This window comes from Engystomops pustulosus, chromosome 6 (genome assembly GCF_040894005.1).
Source record: "Engystomops pustulosus chromosome 6, aEngPut4.maternal, whole genome shotgun sequence".
Classification (NCBI taxonomy): Eukaryota; Metazoa; Chordata; class Amphibia; order Anura; family Leptodactylidae; genus Engystomops; species Engystomops pustulosus.
This window is the reverse complement of record NC_092416.1, coordinates 21,264,671-21,280,045: the sequence shown is the minus strand read 5'-3', so window position 1 is coordinate 21,280,045 and position 15,375 is coordinate 21,264,671. Positions and strand designations below refer to the sequence as shown.

Genomic DNA, 15,375 nt, shown 5'->3' with positions numbered 1-15,375 from the left:
ACCAGATGGCAGTTTTATTTCTTCTTATTTCAGCAGTACCACTTCTAACCATTAGGTGGCACTGTATAACTTTCTATTTTGTATAGCAGAAGTAATGCACTTTTACTGTCTGTCATATCCATATTCTTGAGTAGTACAGATACATAGTCATACAATACGGTATCACTGAGCCATTCCGGATCCTGGGAAAGCTGGGTAAATGCTCATGGAAGTACCAGGACGACTCCAACAGGCGCACATTGTTTCATCAATACGTCCTCTGTTTCCATACTGATGAATTGTACATTGTACCAGTCAGTGCAAAAGTTCTCACGCCTCCAGCACAGAGAATAGTTCTGTAATTATCTTTTCCATACCAACAGCCAAGGTAAGTGCCCCCGGTACATGTGACGTGTGCGCTACAAGAATCTACCCCTGAACATGTCATCAGGCCTCACTCGTCACCTGCGGAGAAGGAAGAAGATTCAGTCACTAATGAAACTGAGAATGTCTCTGCTCTACTCCAGTCACATCCAAAGCTGCAAGAATTACTGTGTCAGTCAAGCTTAGAAAAGGGTCTAGTAAAGAAAGGGTGGGGGGAGATGAAAGGGAGTTAGTTGGAGTCCATTGTCCCTGGTGAGGAGGGCAGGGGTTCACTTACTTTACATTTTTCTTTCATCTTCTGAAATAAGTTAAAATCCACTGAAAAACAAACAAAACATGAAGCATTATGGATGGTATGTGTGTAGGTATGTGGTGCGAATGTATGTGTGTATGTGTGTAGTGTGAACTTATGCATGTATAGGTATAAAGTATACATAGATATATGTGGTATGTGTGTAGTGTGAATGCATGTGTGTAGGTGTGTAGTATGAATGTATGTAATATGTATGTAGTGTGAACATATGCATGTATGTATATAGGTATAAAGTATTTATAGATATGTGTATGTTGTATGTGTGTTAGTGTGTAGTGTGAATGTATGTGCAATATGTATGTAGTGTGAATGTATGTGTGTAGGTATATGGTGTGAATCTATGTTTACTATGTATGTAGTGTGAACGTATGTGCAATATGTATGTAGTGTGAATGCATGTGTATAGCTGTGTAGTGTGAATGTATGTGCAATATGTATGTAGTGTGAATGCATGTGTGTAGCTGTGTAGTGTGAACGTATGTGCAACATGTATGTAGTGTGAATGTATGTGTGTAGCTGTGTAATTTGAATGTATGTGCAACATGTATGTAGTGTGAATGTATGCATGTATGTATATAGGTATGAAGTGTATATATATATATATATATATATATATATATATATATATATATATATGTATGTGGCATGTACCACAGGTGTGTAGTGTAGTGGGAATGTATGTACTATGTAAGGTAGGTGGGTAGTGTGAATGTGAGTTTATGTAGCTATGAACTATATATCTGTCAGGGGTGTAACTACATTGGTAACAGCCATAGCTATGGGGTCTACAGTGTCAGGGGGGCCCCATCACATTGTGCAGCATAATGTGCATATAACATATAGGTGATGTACATGTGAGTGTATCTGTACGTCTGTATATGGCGCTGTATGTGTATGTGTGTATATGTGATGTGTATGAGTAAAGAATTGTATGTTTATGAATATAAATTCTTGTGTATATATGAGTGTAATATGCATATTTTTAAGTCTGCTATGGGGCCCTGCCTCTCCTAGTTACGCCCCTGATATGTGTGTATACTGTAGTATATACAGTATATGTAGTATGTAAGTAATGTAGCAGTGTACTGTGAATTCATGCATGTACTATGTATGTAGTGTATGTGTATGTATGTGTATGTATGTAGTGTATGTGTATGTATGTGTATGTATGTAGTGTATGTGTATGTATGTAGTGTATGTGTATGTATGTATTATGTCTCCAGCAAATATCTAATGTTACTTACTCAGCAGGACAATAATCCCTATGGTCAACATGATCCCGGCGAAGGTCAGACCTCCCATCCGGAGCGTCCAGTAATCTGAAGAGAGAGGGAGAACCTGTTCATACCAAGACCCTAACAAATATTATTATTCCCATAATGCAATTGATGGGGGGCGGAGCTCTGACTACATATTGACTTCAGTAGTCGCCGGAGCTGTAACAGGCAGGAAAGCTCCAACGTAATGTGAACAGGCCCCTAGGGAAAGAACTGCACCCTCCTAGCCCTGACACACTCAGCCTACAAACCTGCCCCCTACAGCTAGGCCCAGGCCTCTGCACGAGTTGTGGTGATAATTCAGTAGTTGTTATCATTTAGAATAGTAAAATAACTCACCATAGTGGAAGCGATCGCGCTGCTCTGCACGTCCTGCAGGGGGAGGTAATGAGACAGATTAGCCTCCATAATGATCCCACAACTAACTCAAAATCCTGAGTCTCTCAGATGACCACTAGATGGTGCTATAGAGATATAATAGTATAATAGTAACTATTGTATACAATGTATCAGCAGTCACCTACCTGTAGACAGAAGAGCAGCGAGGAGCAGCAGGCAGCCCCGGACCCCCTAATACAAGGCAGGGATTAGTGTATGTCATACATTACATGGACATCAATACCTCCGATAGTGTCTCCTTACCACAATCTTTTCTTATGAAAAACATGGCTGCTTTATTCCACAGACAGCGCCCCATCATCTACAGGTTGTATGTGGTATTGCAGCACATGACTTTAATAAAGCTCAGCTACAATCCCAGACAAAAACTACGGAGGAGCTGCCATGTTTTCCTAATATCCAACGCTCCCTTTCACCTAATACAAAATACCAAAAAATAGTTACCTGCTCCTACCACTGGGGGCAGCCTATATACAGATTCAGGCCTTGTTCAGAAAGGTCATATCTACTGCGTGAGCCAAAAGTTTTATTTCAGGAACTAAATGACAGATCTGATGCCCCAGCAAGTAACGGGTGAGGAGGAGCCAATCTTTTTGGCCACCATCTTCATAGCCACCATATTGGATCAAAGCAAAGTTTTTCCAATGGGAAGGTGGTCGTGTAACGGTGGTCGTGTAACCTATCAAACAAGATCAGATCGCCACAATCAGATCTGCAATATCTCTTGTGGTTCAAAAGTGATCAACAAAGAGATTCTCCATATATTTTCGGGAAGGGTAATAATGATTGGATCAAGTGCCTTCATCTCTGTGTTCAGGACTGGGGACAACACGTCACATGGCTGTGCATCACAGGGAACGTTCCCGGTTGTCGCCATAACTTTCAAACCACAGATTGTAGATCTGATTGCAGCCATAGACAATGTTGCTCTTCCTTGATGCTACATGACCTCCTTCCCATTAAAAAACGTTCTCTCCATCCAATATGGCAGCACCTGGCACAGATTCTGCATCGGAGTCCAGAAGTTATGACTATTCTGCTCCTATTGGATGTCCTTTACACACTGCCCCCTAGTGGTGGCAATGGGCAGCCAAAATATGTCAGTTGATTGGTAGGTGTTCATTTTGGTAAAGAGGATTTTTGGATTATTGCTACTGATACTGATGTCCATAGGATGGGCCCTCCGAATCATATCAATGGGCTCTCTTCTTATTACATACTAGTGGTGGTGCATGGTATTGCATTATCACTTTTAGGTTGATGGAGTCATAAAAACATTGAACAGCCCCTTCAATATCCGAAATCTATGAAACCCCTTTAAGTTCTGGGTGAAAAGGAGAGAGAGAGAGAGGAGCTGGGATATACAGACACTGGACATCTTCCTCCCCGAAACAGAAAGTTGTGAGACCAGTATTTCTGAGAAAGGACTAAAATTGCTGAAGATTGATATCTTAGAGGTGACTTCTGCAGGAATGTGAGGTAAAGCTGGGCAAAAAGTTGCAGTTTTGCACCGTACTGTAAAAACAAGATGAAATGTCAAGGACTGGCCGAGGACAGAGGCACCTAAATAACTGAGGAATACCTGACACCTGAGTCATTGGCTACACTTCATGTTTTCTGCCACTAGAGGCAGCATTGTCCTCTCACATACAGTCTGAATAATGGTTCTACATTTCACCTATGTAGGGGGCGACGGAGGAGTGGGAGACCTGTATTTGAAGAACAAGTGTCAGTGTCTTGTCATGTCCCCCCCACCCCCACCCCAAGTGTCAGCACATCCAGGTCCTGTACGCCCCCAAGTGTCATCCAGGTCAGGTCCTGTATCCCAAATGTCAGCACATCAAGGTCCTGCTACCACCCCCCCCCCCATGTGTCAGCACATCCTGGTCCTGCCGTCCAAGTGTTAGCACATAAAAGTGCTGTACCCCATGTGTCACCACATCAAGGTCCTCTACTCCAAGTGTCAGTACATCCAGTTCCTGTGCCCCAAGTGTCAGTACATCCAGTTCCTGTGCCCCAAGTGTCAGTACATCAAGGTCCTGTGCCCCAAGTGTCAGTACTTCAAGGTCCTCTACTCCAAGTGTCAGTACATCAAGGTCCTGGTACCCCAAGTGTCAGTACATCAAGGTCCTGTACCCCAAGTGTCAGTACATCAAGGTCCTGTGCCCCAAGTGTCAGTACATCCAGTTCCTGTGCCCCAAGTGTCAGTACATCCAGTTCCTGTGCCCCAAGTGTCAGTACATCAAGGTCCTGTGCCCCAAGTGTCAGCACATCCAGGTCTTGGCACCCCAAGAGTGAAGAGATCAAGGTCCTGTGCCCCAAGTGTTAGCAGCTCAGGGTTCTGTGCCACAAGTGTCATCACATGCAGGTCCTGTGCCCCAAGTGTCAGTACATCAAGGTCCTGTGCCCCAAGTGTAAACACATCAAGGTCCTGTCCCCTAAGTGTCAGCTTCCTATAGTTCTTACCTTGCAGGACATGGTGGACTCTTGCAGGTGGGTGCCTAGGATGAAGCTTTGAGCACAATTCGGTTTTGGTCTCTTTTATAGATTTTTTTTTTAATGTTTTGACACCAAACACCACACAGGACAAAACGAGACAGAACAAAGACTGAAGGAGAAAAACCAGCAGAGAAAATACCAGAAAACACCGGGATCTGCTGTATGTCAGGCTGATCCAACCAAAAGTGTACAACCTAGACCAGAGGATCTGCTGTCACAGGGATAAGGAGACATGGACCAGAACCAGGTTCACAGGACCATCTTCAAGCAACCAGTTGCCCCAGCAGGACGCGGTGATGTAGAACAATTTATGGCCATGGGGCATGATGAGGCCATTGATTGGCAGAAGGGAGTCCAAACATCACTGCGGCGGGGAAATAGGGACTACTGCACTACTAGATTCCTGGAAAACCCCTTTAATTTGGTGAGTATGTTATACATTATTTTAGGGGGGTTATATTCATTATATATGTAATTTATTTAGGAAATGTATTCAAGAGGTATGTTGTGGTTTGAGTGGTATATACAATATATGTGGGGGCACAGTGTGGTCAGTTGTGGTGTGAGGGGTATATATGATATATGTGGGGGTACAGTGTGGTCAGTTGTGGTGTGAGGGGTATATATGATATATGTAGGGGCACAGTGTGGTCAGTTGTGGTGTGAGGGGTATATATGATATATGTGGGGGCACAGTGTGGTCAGTTGTGATGTGAGGGGTATATATGATATATGTGGGGGCACACTGTGTACAGTTGTGGTGTGAGGGGTATATATGATATATGTGGGGGCACAGTGTGGTCAGTTGTGGTGTGAGGGGTATATATGATATGTGGGGGCACAGTGTGGTCAGTTGTGGTGTGAGGGGTGTATATGATATATGTGGGGGCACAGTGTGGTCAGTTGTGGTGTGAGGGGTATATATGATATATGTGGAGGGCACAGTGTGGTCAATTGTGGTGTGAGGGGTATATATGATATATGTGGAGGCACAGTGTGGACAGTTGTGATGTGAGGGGTATATATGATATATGTGGGGGCACAGTGTGGTCAGTTGTGGTGTGAGGGGTATATATGATATATGTGGGGGCACAGTGTGGTCAGTTGTGGTGTGAGGGGTATATATGATATATGTGGAGGGCACAGTGTGGTCAATTGTGGTGTGAGGGGTATATATGATATATGTGGGGGCACACTGTGTACAGTTGTGGTGTGAGGGGTATATATATATGTGGGCTACAGTGTGGTCAGTTGTGGGGTGAGGGGTATATATATATGATATATGTGGGGGCACAGTGTGGTCAGTTGTGGTGTGAGGGGTATATTTGATATATGTGGGGGCACAGTGTGGTCACTTGTGTGAGGGGTATATATGATATATGTGTGGGTCACAGTTTGGTCAGTTGTGGTGTGAGGGGTATATATGATATATATATAGGGGCACAGTGTGGGCAGTTGCATTGTGAATAACATACACAGACATTTATAAATGTAGCATTTAGGGGTGCCGTGTGGAGGAGCTGAAGACTCCTTGCATTAAAATTCTTCAACCAGAAGTCACAACCATAAGAAGTCACTTCTGCCCGTGTCTGATCAGTACTGACTACCCTAGTGTGTGATACATCTCTCAGCATATGTTTCACTCACTTGCGCTGAGAAACGTGTCTTATGCATACAAAAGTAAGTGGCGAGTGGAGGGAAGGCGTCAGTTATTAATGCTAGTATTGTATTTTTTCTTAAAGGAAACCTACCAGTTAGAATGGTCAGTGTAAGCTGTAAGTACCGGCACCAGCTCAGGGTGAGCTGGTGCCGGTACTTACTTTCGTTAGTGTTATAAACCGCTGTATCGCGGTTTTAACACTTTTTAAACTTTAGTGCAGAAGAGGCTTCGGCGCTGCGAGCGACCGTGCGCGTGCAACATCTCCGCTATGTCCTATTTAGGCGCGCGCACAATCGTGCGCACGCAGCGCCGAAGCCTCCTCTGCTCTAAAGTTTAAAAAGTGTTAAAACCGCGATTTATAACACTAACGAAAGTAAGTACCGGCACCAGCTCACCCTGTGCTGGTGCACGGGACTTATAGCTTACCCCTGCCATTATAACTGGTAGGTTTCCTTTAAGATATGCCAGGTAAATATATAATATATAACTATAGTTATGTATGTGATATGGTGTAAGATGGTAAAACTAATGTGTGCAGGAGAAGGGGGGCAGAAAATGCGCAGTTATAGGGCCACATAAACTCTTGATGGCAACACCATAATATGACCATTCAGTGCATGGAGTAAATATGGGAAGTGTGCAGATTCCTTACATTTATACTGGGAAATTACCATCTAGCTTTCATAGACAGAAATCCTACAACTTCTATTACAAATACGATGGAGGGGCCGAGATGGTTCACACAGATACAATGTATCAGGACAATGTGACCATTGTACAGCCAGTGATACATTATTATGTGGATTGGCAACATTTTAAGAGCCGGAACCGGTTTAACCACGTTTCTACACACAAAAGAGTTACATTACAGCAAATCAGGATCAATGTGGATTTCTCTTTAGCAGAACAATCTATGGACCCACCCTCAGGAGTATACATTGATCTATATGGTTCTAATGTACCTCTGGGATTAGATTGGGAAGGGGACATTGGGATAAGACACCCCCCTGCGGGCAGTGAGAGAATTATCAAAAGGTAAAATAATTAAAGGGACAGTCATAAAAATTTGACCACGGTATTGGGAACATGCAGACTATCCGGCCAAACACAAACTTATCTGCGATCTCTTCCCATCCCTGGGTGGTAGATGGCTGGGAGGTAGGGAAGCGGAAAACCCAGTCGGTCGTGGGGGTAGGTTTACAATAATAATAAAGAGCCACCCTACCCCGGACACTCTGGTCCAGCCTGGAATAGCACTTTCATGAAGTTTCTATTACAAAGCAGCGGGAGGGTGAGGATCCTGTACAGGCAGAGGCTCATCATGAAAATGGAGAATTCTGACCATTAATAAATCTATATGAGGTTTCAAACTCTTTGGATTGGAAAGGAGTCAGCAAGTGGTTAGAGAACCCCAGCGAGGTGCCATGTCCTGTGTGATCTGACATCAAGCTAATCTCCATCCCCCGCATACATCACCCCATGCCTGTCGTGACTCTTATCTGGTCTGTGGAACACTTTTGGAACCTATTAAACACTTTTCAGAGAACCTCTACCACTATCACAATTTGACCCTTATCATATTCTCTTACATCTTTACACTTGCTCTTATTTCCTGCAGCTAGCACATCAAATTTGGCTGCTCTTCCTACAGCGCAAGCACACACAAATAACATAAAATGTCAATAAAATTAAAATAATAATAATAATAATAATAATAATAAATTAAATAATAATCAAATATATATATATATTTTTTTTTTTGGTATTATACACACACACACACACACACATATATACACACACATATATACACACACATATATACACACACACACTTTTTTGGTGCCTGCCTAATGTAGACACTGAAATTGAATCTGAGATTTCAGAGCTACAGAGTCAGGTTTTAGAGATAAAAACTTATATTAATTTAACATTTTACTGTCCCTTTAAAAATAACATGATTCCCCCTTCTTCCAAATATATGCAACTACGTGAAAAACAGCAACAAACTGTAGGGAACAAACTATAGGGAAACAAAACCTCTTTATTTAGATTAGCAGACAAACATATTACAAAAAGAAACCAGTTTATATAACAAAAAAATGATAAAAGGTCATGGGCGGCCGGTGAGATGCAGACAGGAAGTTACAGCTTGGAGTTATTCCATGATGGAGGAAGATGGGGGGTTCAGCAGCGACTGGCGCTCCCTAGAAACAGACAATGGTGAGAGAATGGTGAAGATAAAAGCAACATTACAGTATAAAAGCAAAAATTGCATAGACACTAGATTCAGGCTTTCCCCAAAAAGAGTTGCGGTCATTATCTGCAAAGCATCAATGCTCAAAATTTTTGAACCATGAAATACAATTCAGCCCAGTTCGCTTCAGTGGAGGGGTCAATCCTGGGACTGGCCATTTAATCACTATGAGGAAATATCTCCAATTTAATGATACAGAGATCAAAACCCATTCCATAGGCAGATTTAAAGGCAACCTGTGAGATAAACTTGCCTACACCAACTAAACACAACTTTGAAAACTGTATTATACAGCAGTAAAATTATCCCTATATTGTTCCTTCCCATGCCTGTAGAGTTCCACAGTCCTTTGATAAAGTTTAATTACCATCTATGCAAATTACCCCATCAATGACTTGCTGAAGAGAAAACACCTTCCTTATTCAACCCCTCCCTCAAAAATTCTCTTCACCGAGTCACATAACTCCCAAAGGGAGGCAGGAATGAGGTAGCTGAGCCGAGTAGCCGACTCAGCTGAAGAGAAAGCACGCCCCTTGTCACTCAGGAAGCTAGAGGTGTGGCTACGCTGGAAGAACATGAATTTGCATAGATGGGAAAATCTCACTTTACGAATGGACTGAACTTTACAGGCATGGGGAGGAACAATATAGGGATAGTTTTGCTGCTGTAAAGTAGAAGTTTTAAGGTAGGTTTGGTTAAAGGGGGTAAATTTAACGGATTGATTCCTCCATTATGTTTTAAAGAGAACCTATTAAAAGTCTTTACATTATAATTGCACCACACCTTTTCCCTTTCTTTTCTTAGTTTGGGATAGAATGTGGGCACGGTGATTACAACATGACACATTTATTATCATTTATGCCAGAAGGCTGTATACTTTAGCCAAAAATTTGATTTTAACACCGAATTGAGTTCTGGTATACATATGGTATCAGGATAGCTCTTGTAACAATTAAAAATTGAGGCTCATCTAATGTCAGTTAAGACTAGATTGATGAAACGGGTAATACGTCAATCTTCTTACCGATTCTGCTACCAGCAGCCACCACTAGAGGGAGCTGAGCTTAAACTGATGATAGTGATTTTACAGAATGCAGTGAACTTCCTTAGTGATGGATGTAGGCAGATTAACAAAGGATAATTTCCAATTGGTAGGGTTCCCTCTATTCCCGAATGCAGGTCACTTGATGGGATAACCAAAGATAGGCAAGTGAAATATAGACATTGGTGACCCCTAACCCCATCAAATGTATACTTATAGGTGTATTTGTGAAGGAATTTCCTAATCTGGATATCTGTGCAGGGGGTTTGTAACTCTGCGTCATAAAGTCATAACACCTTCATCCGTAATATACTTTATGTATTATGCCATTTTTTTCAGGGGGTTACATCTATACTTTGAGATCTTCAATAAACCCAAATTTCTCCACCCCGCCCATAAAACATATGGTAGGACTAATTACCTGGAGTAATAAGCTGTTGTTCTTGGGCCCTGTTCCTGTGTCTGCAAAAAGAAAATAAAAATTGGCTAAAATAAGAGAAGACAAAATCCAAACAATTCATGAAGAACAGCCAACAAAAGCAGATGAGTCCCACGGGGGAGGGTCTAGGCTAGCACCTCCTTTTTGGGATGAGATTTTTCTGTATTCAATATGAGATTTACAAGCAATGTCAAACCAAACCATGATGGCTTTTTGGGGTTACTTTATGGTGATCTGTTCAAGATAGAGTCATGTTGGTACACCAATGGCCAGGTAATTCCCTATTATGTATAGTCATGAGATTTCCCGCAATGGACATTGCCAATTCAGTTGCCAATTCAGAGTTGTCCTGGAGGGCAATGGTATCACTCCATGTCCCACCTCATGACTCTCTAGAAGTCTCCACGTCCCATCACGTTAAGATTTACCCTCAATGTACACGTAGTCGCTATTCAAATTACCAAGTTTAACTGGTGGAAACGCCATATGAAGCCTTAGTTGGCTTTGTAGAAGAATATAATAACATAATTCAATGCCGAAATGCCCCAACACGTCTCATTTACCCATACTACCCCCAACCGGTAAGTCCAACCCCAACATGAGATAAGTCAACTTACTCTTTCTTCTGGTTGAATTTACATCGGCATTTTCCACCTTAAATGAAAAGAAGAGTTAAGTTGATAAGTATCTGTACAAGAAACCCAAGACTGGAGGCCAAAATTAGGAACATATGATGGAAAGGAGGAACAGCGGTCTGTAGGAGGAGAGCGCTCGTGTTTACACTCATAACAAGTCCCCAGCAGTGATCACCGGCCACCATTGTTTACACTGTAATAGTAAGGAACCATCTGCACCGCCACCTGCTGGACTTGGTATGAGGACCATGATCTCCAGGAGGAAGTCAAGACAAGAAAGCACAGCAAGAAGCTTCTCCGTTCTCTGAAATATGAGATTCTGACATTCATGGTGGATCTAAAGCTCTGCTTTATTTTAATCACTTATCTTAATACAAGTCTACGTTGGGGTCAGCTTATCCCTGTCTGAGCCCGAGGACCAGGACCAAGCCCTGTATATAATTATACTCGATTAGATAGCAGCAAGTGGGCTTACGTTGCAATTCACAGATATGGTTCTGTTGCAGAAAGTGAATACCTGACATGTGTGCAGCCCCTTTAATTTCACTAATGAAACACAGTGGCCATCAAGAGGATTGATGTTACAAAACTCACTTATCAAAATGATGATCCCCATAGCACACAGCACTCCAGCCACAATGAGTCCAGCGATCTTCAGAGACTCATAATCTACGAACAGGGAAAGGGCAATGATTATACTGCCAAACCACAAGTGGACAGCAGAGCTGGGGGATGAGGGGGTCATATTTATAGACGTAAAGTGTGAAATAAAAAATACTCACCATAGGTGAAAGGGTTTCTCTCTATAATTGACGCAAAAAGGAAAAAAGAAAAATTATAAGTTAATCGCACATCAATAAAAAAAGGTTGACATACTGATAGATTGGACCACACAGGTCCGTTCGGTCTGTAAATGATTACATTGTATTAAGGATTAAATGGACTTCTTATATTAAGACTAATCAGGATCAGACTGGCCCAAAATAATACTATAAGATCCTCTGGTGGGTCTGGGTTCTTACCATAACAGGGTTCCAAAGATGGTCAAAAAAATCAACTTCATATCAGTTTAGAACCAGATTACTTTCTACCACAGTAACACACAAAAGTTTTAAATAGATAAATGGTGCCCCCCCCCCCCCCCTTCAAGACTTTCCCATAGTGAGCCCAAAAATATCAGACCCTGGAAGAGAACTTTCAAAAAGTTCTTAAAGAGAACCTACCACCACGATTCTACCTATAAAGGTAGATCGGGTGGTAGGTGGATGTAAGGGACATGAGGATAGCTCTTTTTAGAGCTAATCCTCACGTCCCCGCTAACTTTAGGTACACTTTATTCCCCTAATATGTAGATTTCGTTATGCGGCTACTGGGGCGTGGAGTAGCCGGCACGAGGCTACACAACGCGGCTACTCCACGCCCCAGTAGCCACATTACTCCTCCTACCCGGTTGCGTGCGGCGCGCAGCTCCTCGTAGCTGCGCGCCCTCGTCCGTCATGATGGCGTTCTGCGCATGCGCAGAACGCCGGCCGACGGCTGAGCAGTCCCAGCTCCGAGGCCGGAGCTACTGCGCATGCGCAGTAGCCGGCTTGTCGGACGAGGGCGCGCAGCTACGAGGAGCTGCGCGCCGCAAGCAACCGGGTAGGAGGAGTAATGTGGCTACTGGGGCGTGGAGTAGCCGCGCTGTGTAGCCTCGTGCCGGCTACTCCACGCCCCAGTAGCCGCATAACGAAATCTACATATTAGGGGAATAAAGTGTACCTAAAGTTAACGGGGACGTGAGGATTAGCTCTAAAAAGAGCTATCCTCATGTCCCTTACATCCACCTACCACCCGATCTACCTTTATAGGTAGATTCGTGGTGGTAGGTTCCCTTTAAATAGAAATTCAGACTGACAGCATTATCACCTGACCATAGAAAAGGTTTAGAAATACAAGATTGTAGGGGCGCCATATACTTGGAATGGAGCAGCAGGGGGCGCACTTTATTATTGCTCCATCTAAATTTCTCCTAGCCAGGATCTTGTGGCAGCAAATGAAGGGTAATGAGGGGCTGGATTTCAGGTTCTGGCAATTGGATAGGATCACAGTAATAGCTTCCCCATTGATCCTATGATTAGGCAATGATGGATGGCGGTCAAAAGACCCCCTTTTTGTTTTTGAAAGGGTCTTGCTTTTATACAAAAGTATTACATCATTTTTGGAATATTTTTTGAGGTGTGATGACTTTGGAGACACTCACCTGGTGCTGCTCCTCGGGAGGCATGGAGGACAGGCACAGCTGAAAGAGAAGAGATGACAAACACAATGTTACCGATCAACATGGAATCCAGTCAGACAAGATCCGATCACCTGTGGCTTTATGGCTGGGGGGTTTTAGAGAAAATGTCACAAAATGGGAAATTTTTGTCTGTAGATTATAAATATGATGACTGAAGGTGCCTGCATTTATATGGAATTTGTGCTCGTTATATTCAAGGTAACAGCATAGTTTCTACTTTCCCTCCATTTAGCAACTAAGTTTTAGACTCCTCCCTCTTAAAGGGGGTTGTCCAACTAATTTAAAAGGGGTTAAAACAAAACAATCAATTGTAAACTCTCTTCCAAATGACCATTAATGAATCACTTACGAATATAAAATGGACAGGAATCAGGATTCTGGCTCAGTTTTTAAATTTGTTGGACAAACGCTTAAAGAGAGTGGTTGATGACACTTAGTTGATATAACCTTAACCAGTGGTCACGTGCGCCGTTTCAGGTAACTTAACTCCTCCCATACAAGGGAGGTTTCTGTAAATTACAAAATAAAGTGATGCATCATGGGAAACCATTGTGTAACGTCCCCAGTTCCCCTTTAAGAAGAGTAATGTGAATTATGGACGGTATTTGGCCGATGGTCAGATGATGGTTATGGGATCAGTGCTCGGCCGTCTCTTCGAGAGTTTCCTACTTACATGCCAGCATCAGAAACAAAGTCACACAGAGGTCCTGCATCTTCAGATCAGATGATCGCAGCCTGCTGGGAGCAAAGATGAGAGTAAATATACATGTCTTGTTATAGGAGGACGACAGCCAAACACCAAGCTACATCTAAGGGACTTAAACTACCATATATTTCGGATTATAAAGGTGCACAAAAAATCCTTTGATTTTCTCAGAAATCAGAGGTGGGCCTTATAGTCCAGTGCACCTTATATATGAACCGTACTTACAGACAGCAGCTGCCTTGTACTGTGCACAGGTCTGCCCCCTGCTGGTCATTCATCCTCATAATCAGGTGCGCCTTATATATGAACCTAGACCAGTGATGGCGAACCTTTTAGGGACTGAATGGCGAAACTACAAGCAAAAGCCACATATTTCTCACAGAGGGCCAAATGCCAATTTATAGTAACAGGTTTCCAACATATTGGCGCCCTGAGAACACCAAAACAGGAGAAAGAAGGAGAAATTCAGATTATTATTGAAGTTTCCCTCTAAAGTCCCCTTAACAGGATGAATCACAGGTCCGGAAAAGGGGCTACAATGATAATCAAGCTCTGTCCACACCTCCTTGATTCAGGTCTTGAGTCCTGAATGGTGACCTTTGTGCTGTGTGATGGCCTGGGTGCCCAAAGAGAGGGCTCAGAGTGCCACCTCTGGCACCCGTGCCATAGGTTCGCCACCACTGACCTTGACGTTTCAGCAGGCATTTATTGATGGTGCGCCTGATATTCCGAAATATACTGTAGTTACCGTTACCAATTTACATAGAGTGAATCTAAGCCACATTCATAACATACATTGCCAGCCGTATGCACTATGTATCCAATCCTGTCTGGTAGTATGTACTCCAAGTCCCTCATATATGATACTGTATCCAATTCTTTAGTAGGAGATACAGTCTGCGACTCGGCTGCATACAGGTCATTCGTAAAAGATTATATTTTGTTGTATCCAATCCTTTCCTAGTATGGAAAGTTCTGTTGTATCTAAGCTTTATCATGTGTGATACGATCTCCAGAACAAAGCCAGCATAGTTCACATATGCTTCATTACACAGTCACTTACATTGCATTGGAAAAAAAAATTATATATATATATCATGGACTACAACACCCATCATAACACCCTCGACAGCTCCAGAACTTGGGTCCCTTTAAAAGTTGATTGCACTATATCATCATCATCCTCCCACATACAGTAATATTATGGCTGCTTTAGCTCAGGTTTGTGTAGGCCTCAAGCCTAACTCCTACATGGTTGTCATGGTTACAATATGGCTTCCTGGCTGTTTGAAAACGACCAGAACAAAATGTCTGCAGCAACACCACATCTGCCAGTTTTATTAAGAGAGATAAAAGCTTCCAACCTCTTCACGCCCAGACCCTCCCGTCTCCCATGGACCACTCCGCGCCCGCGCCCCTTTATTACCCCTCATAGAACCAGTTTGTTTTGTTTCTGGAGATGGTAAATCTGGAAAACTAGTTTTTGAAGAAAACAGGACGCCCT

The 15,375-nt window shown here is 42.8% G+C and overlaps 2 protein-coding genes across 2 annotated transcripts; both read right to left on the bottom strand.

Annotated features, from left to right (window-relative positions):
- Positions 1-19: 19 nt before the first annotated feature.
- On the bottom strand, positions 20-4,839 carry LOC140065577 (FXYD domain-containing ion transport regulator 6-like). Its single transcript, XM_072113173.1, has 6 exons — positions 4,819-4,839; positions 2,478-2,523; positions 2,293-2,325; positions 1,921-1,995; positions 641-681; positions 20-444 (listed from the first exon to the last, which is right to left on the bottom strand). Exons 1-6 carry the CDS (start codon positions 4,828-4,830, stop codon positions 427-429), a joined length of 225 nt encoding a protein of 74 aa, XP_071969274.1. The 5' UTR covers positions 4,831-4,839; the 3' UTR covers positions 20-426.
- Positions 4,840-8,535: 3,696 nt separating this feature from the next.
- LOC140134638 (FXYD domain-containing ion transport regulator 3-like) lies at positions 8,536-14,956 on the bottom strand. The gene is made up of 8 exons (XM_072155101.1): positions 14,935-14,956; positions 13,839-13,900; positions 13,127-13,165; positions 11,667-11,687; positions 11,479-11,553; positions 10,867-10,903; positions 10,232-10,272; positions 8,536-8,718 (listed from the first exon to the last, which is right to left on the bottom strand). Coding segments are annotated over exons 1-8 (297 nt in total). The 5' UTR covers positions 14,937-14,956; the 3' UTR covers positions 8,536-8,698.
- Positions 14,957-15,375: the final 419 nt, after the last annotated feature.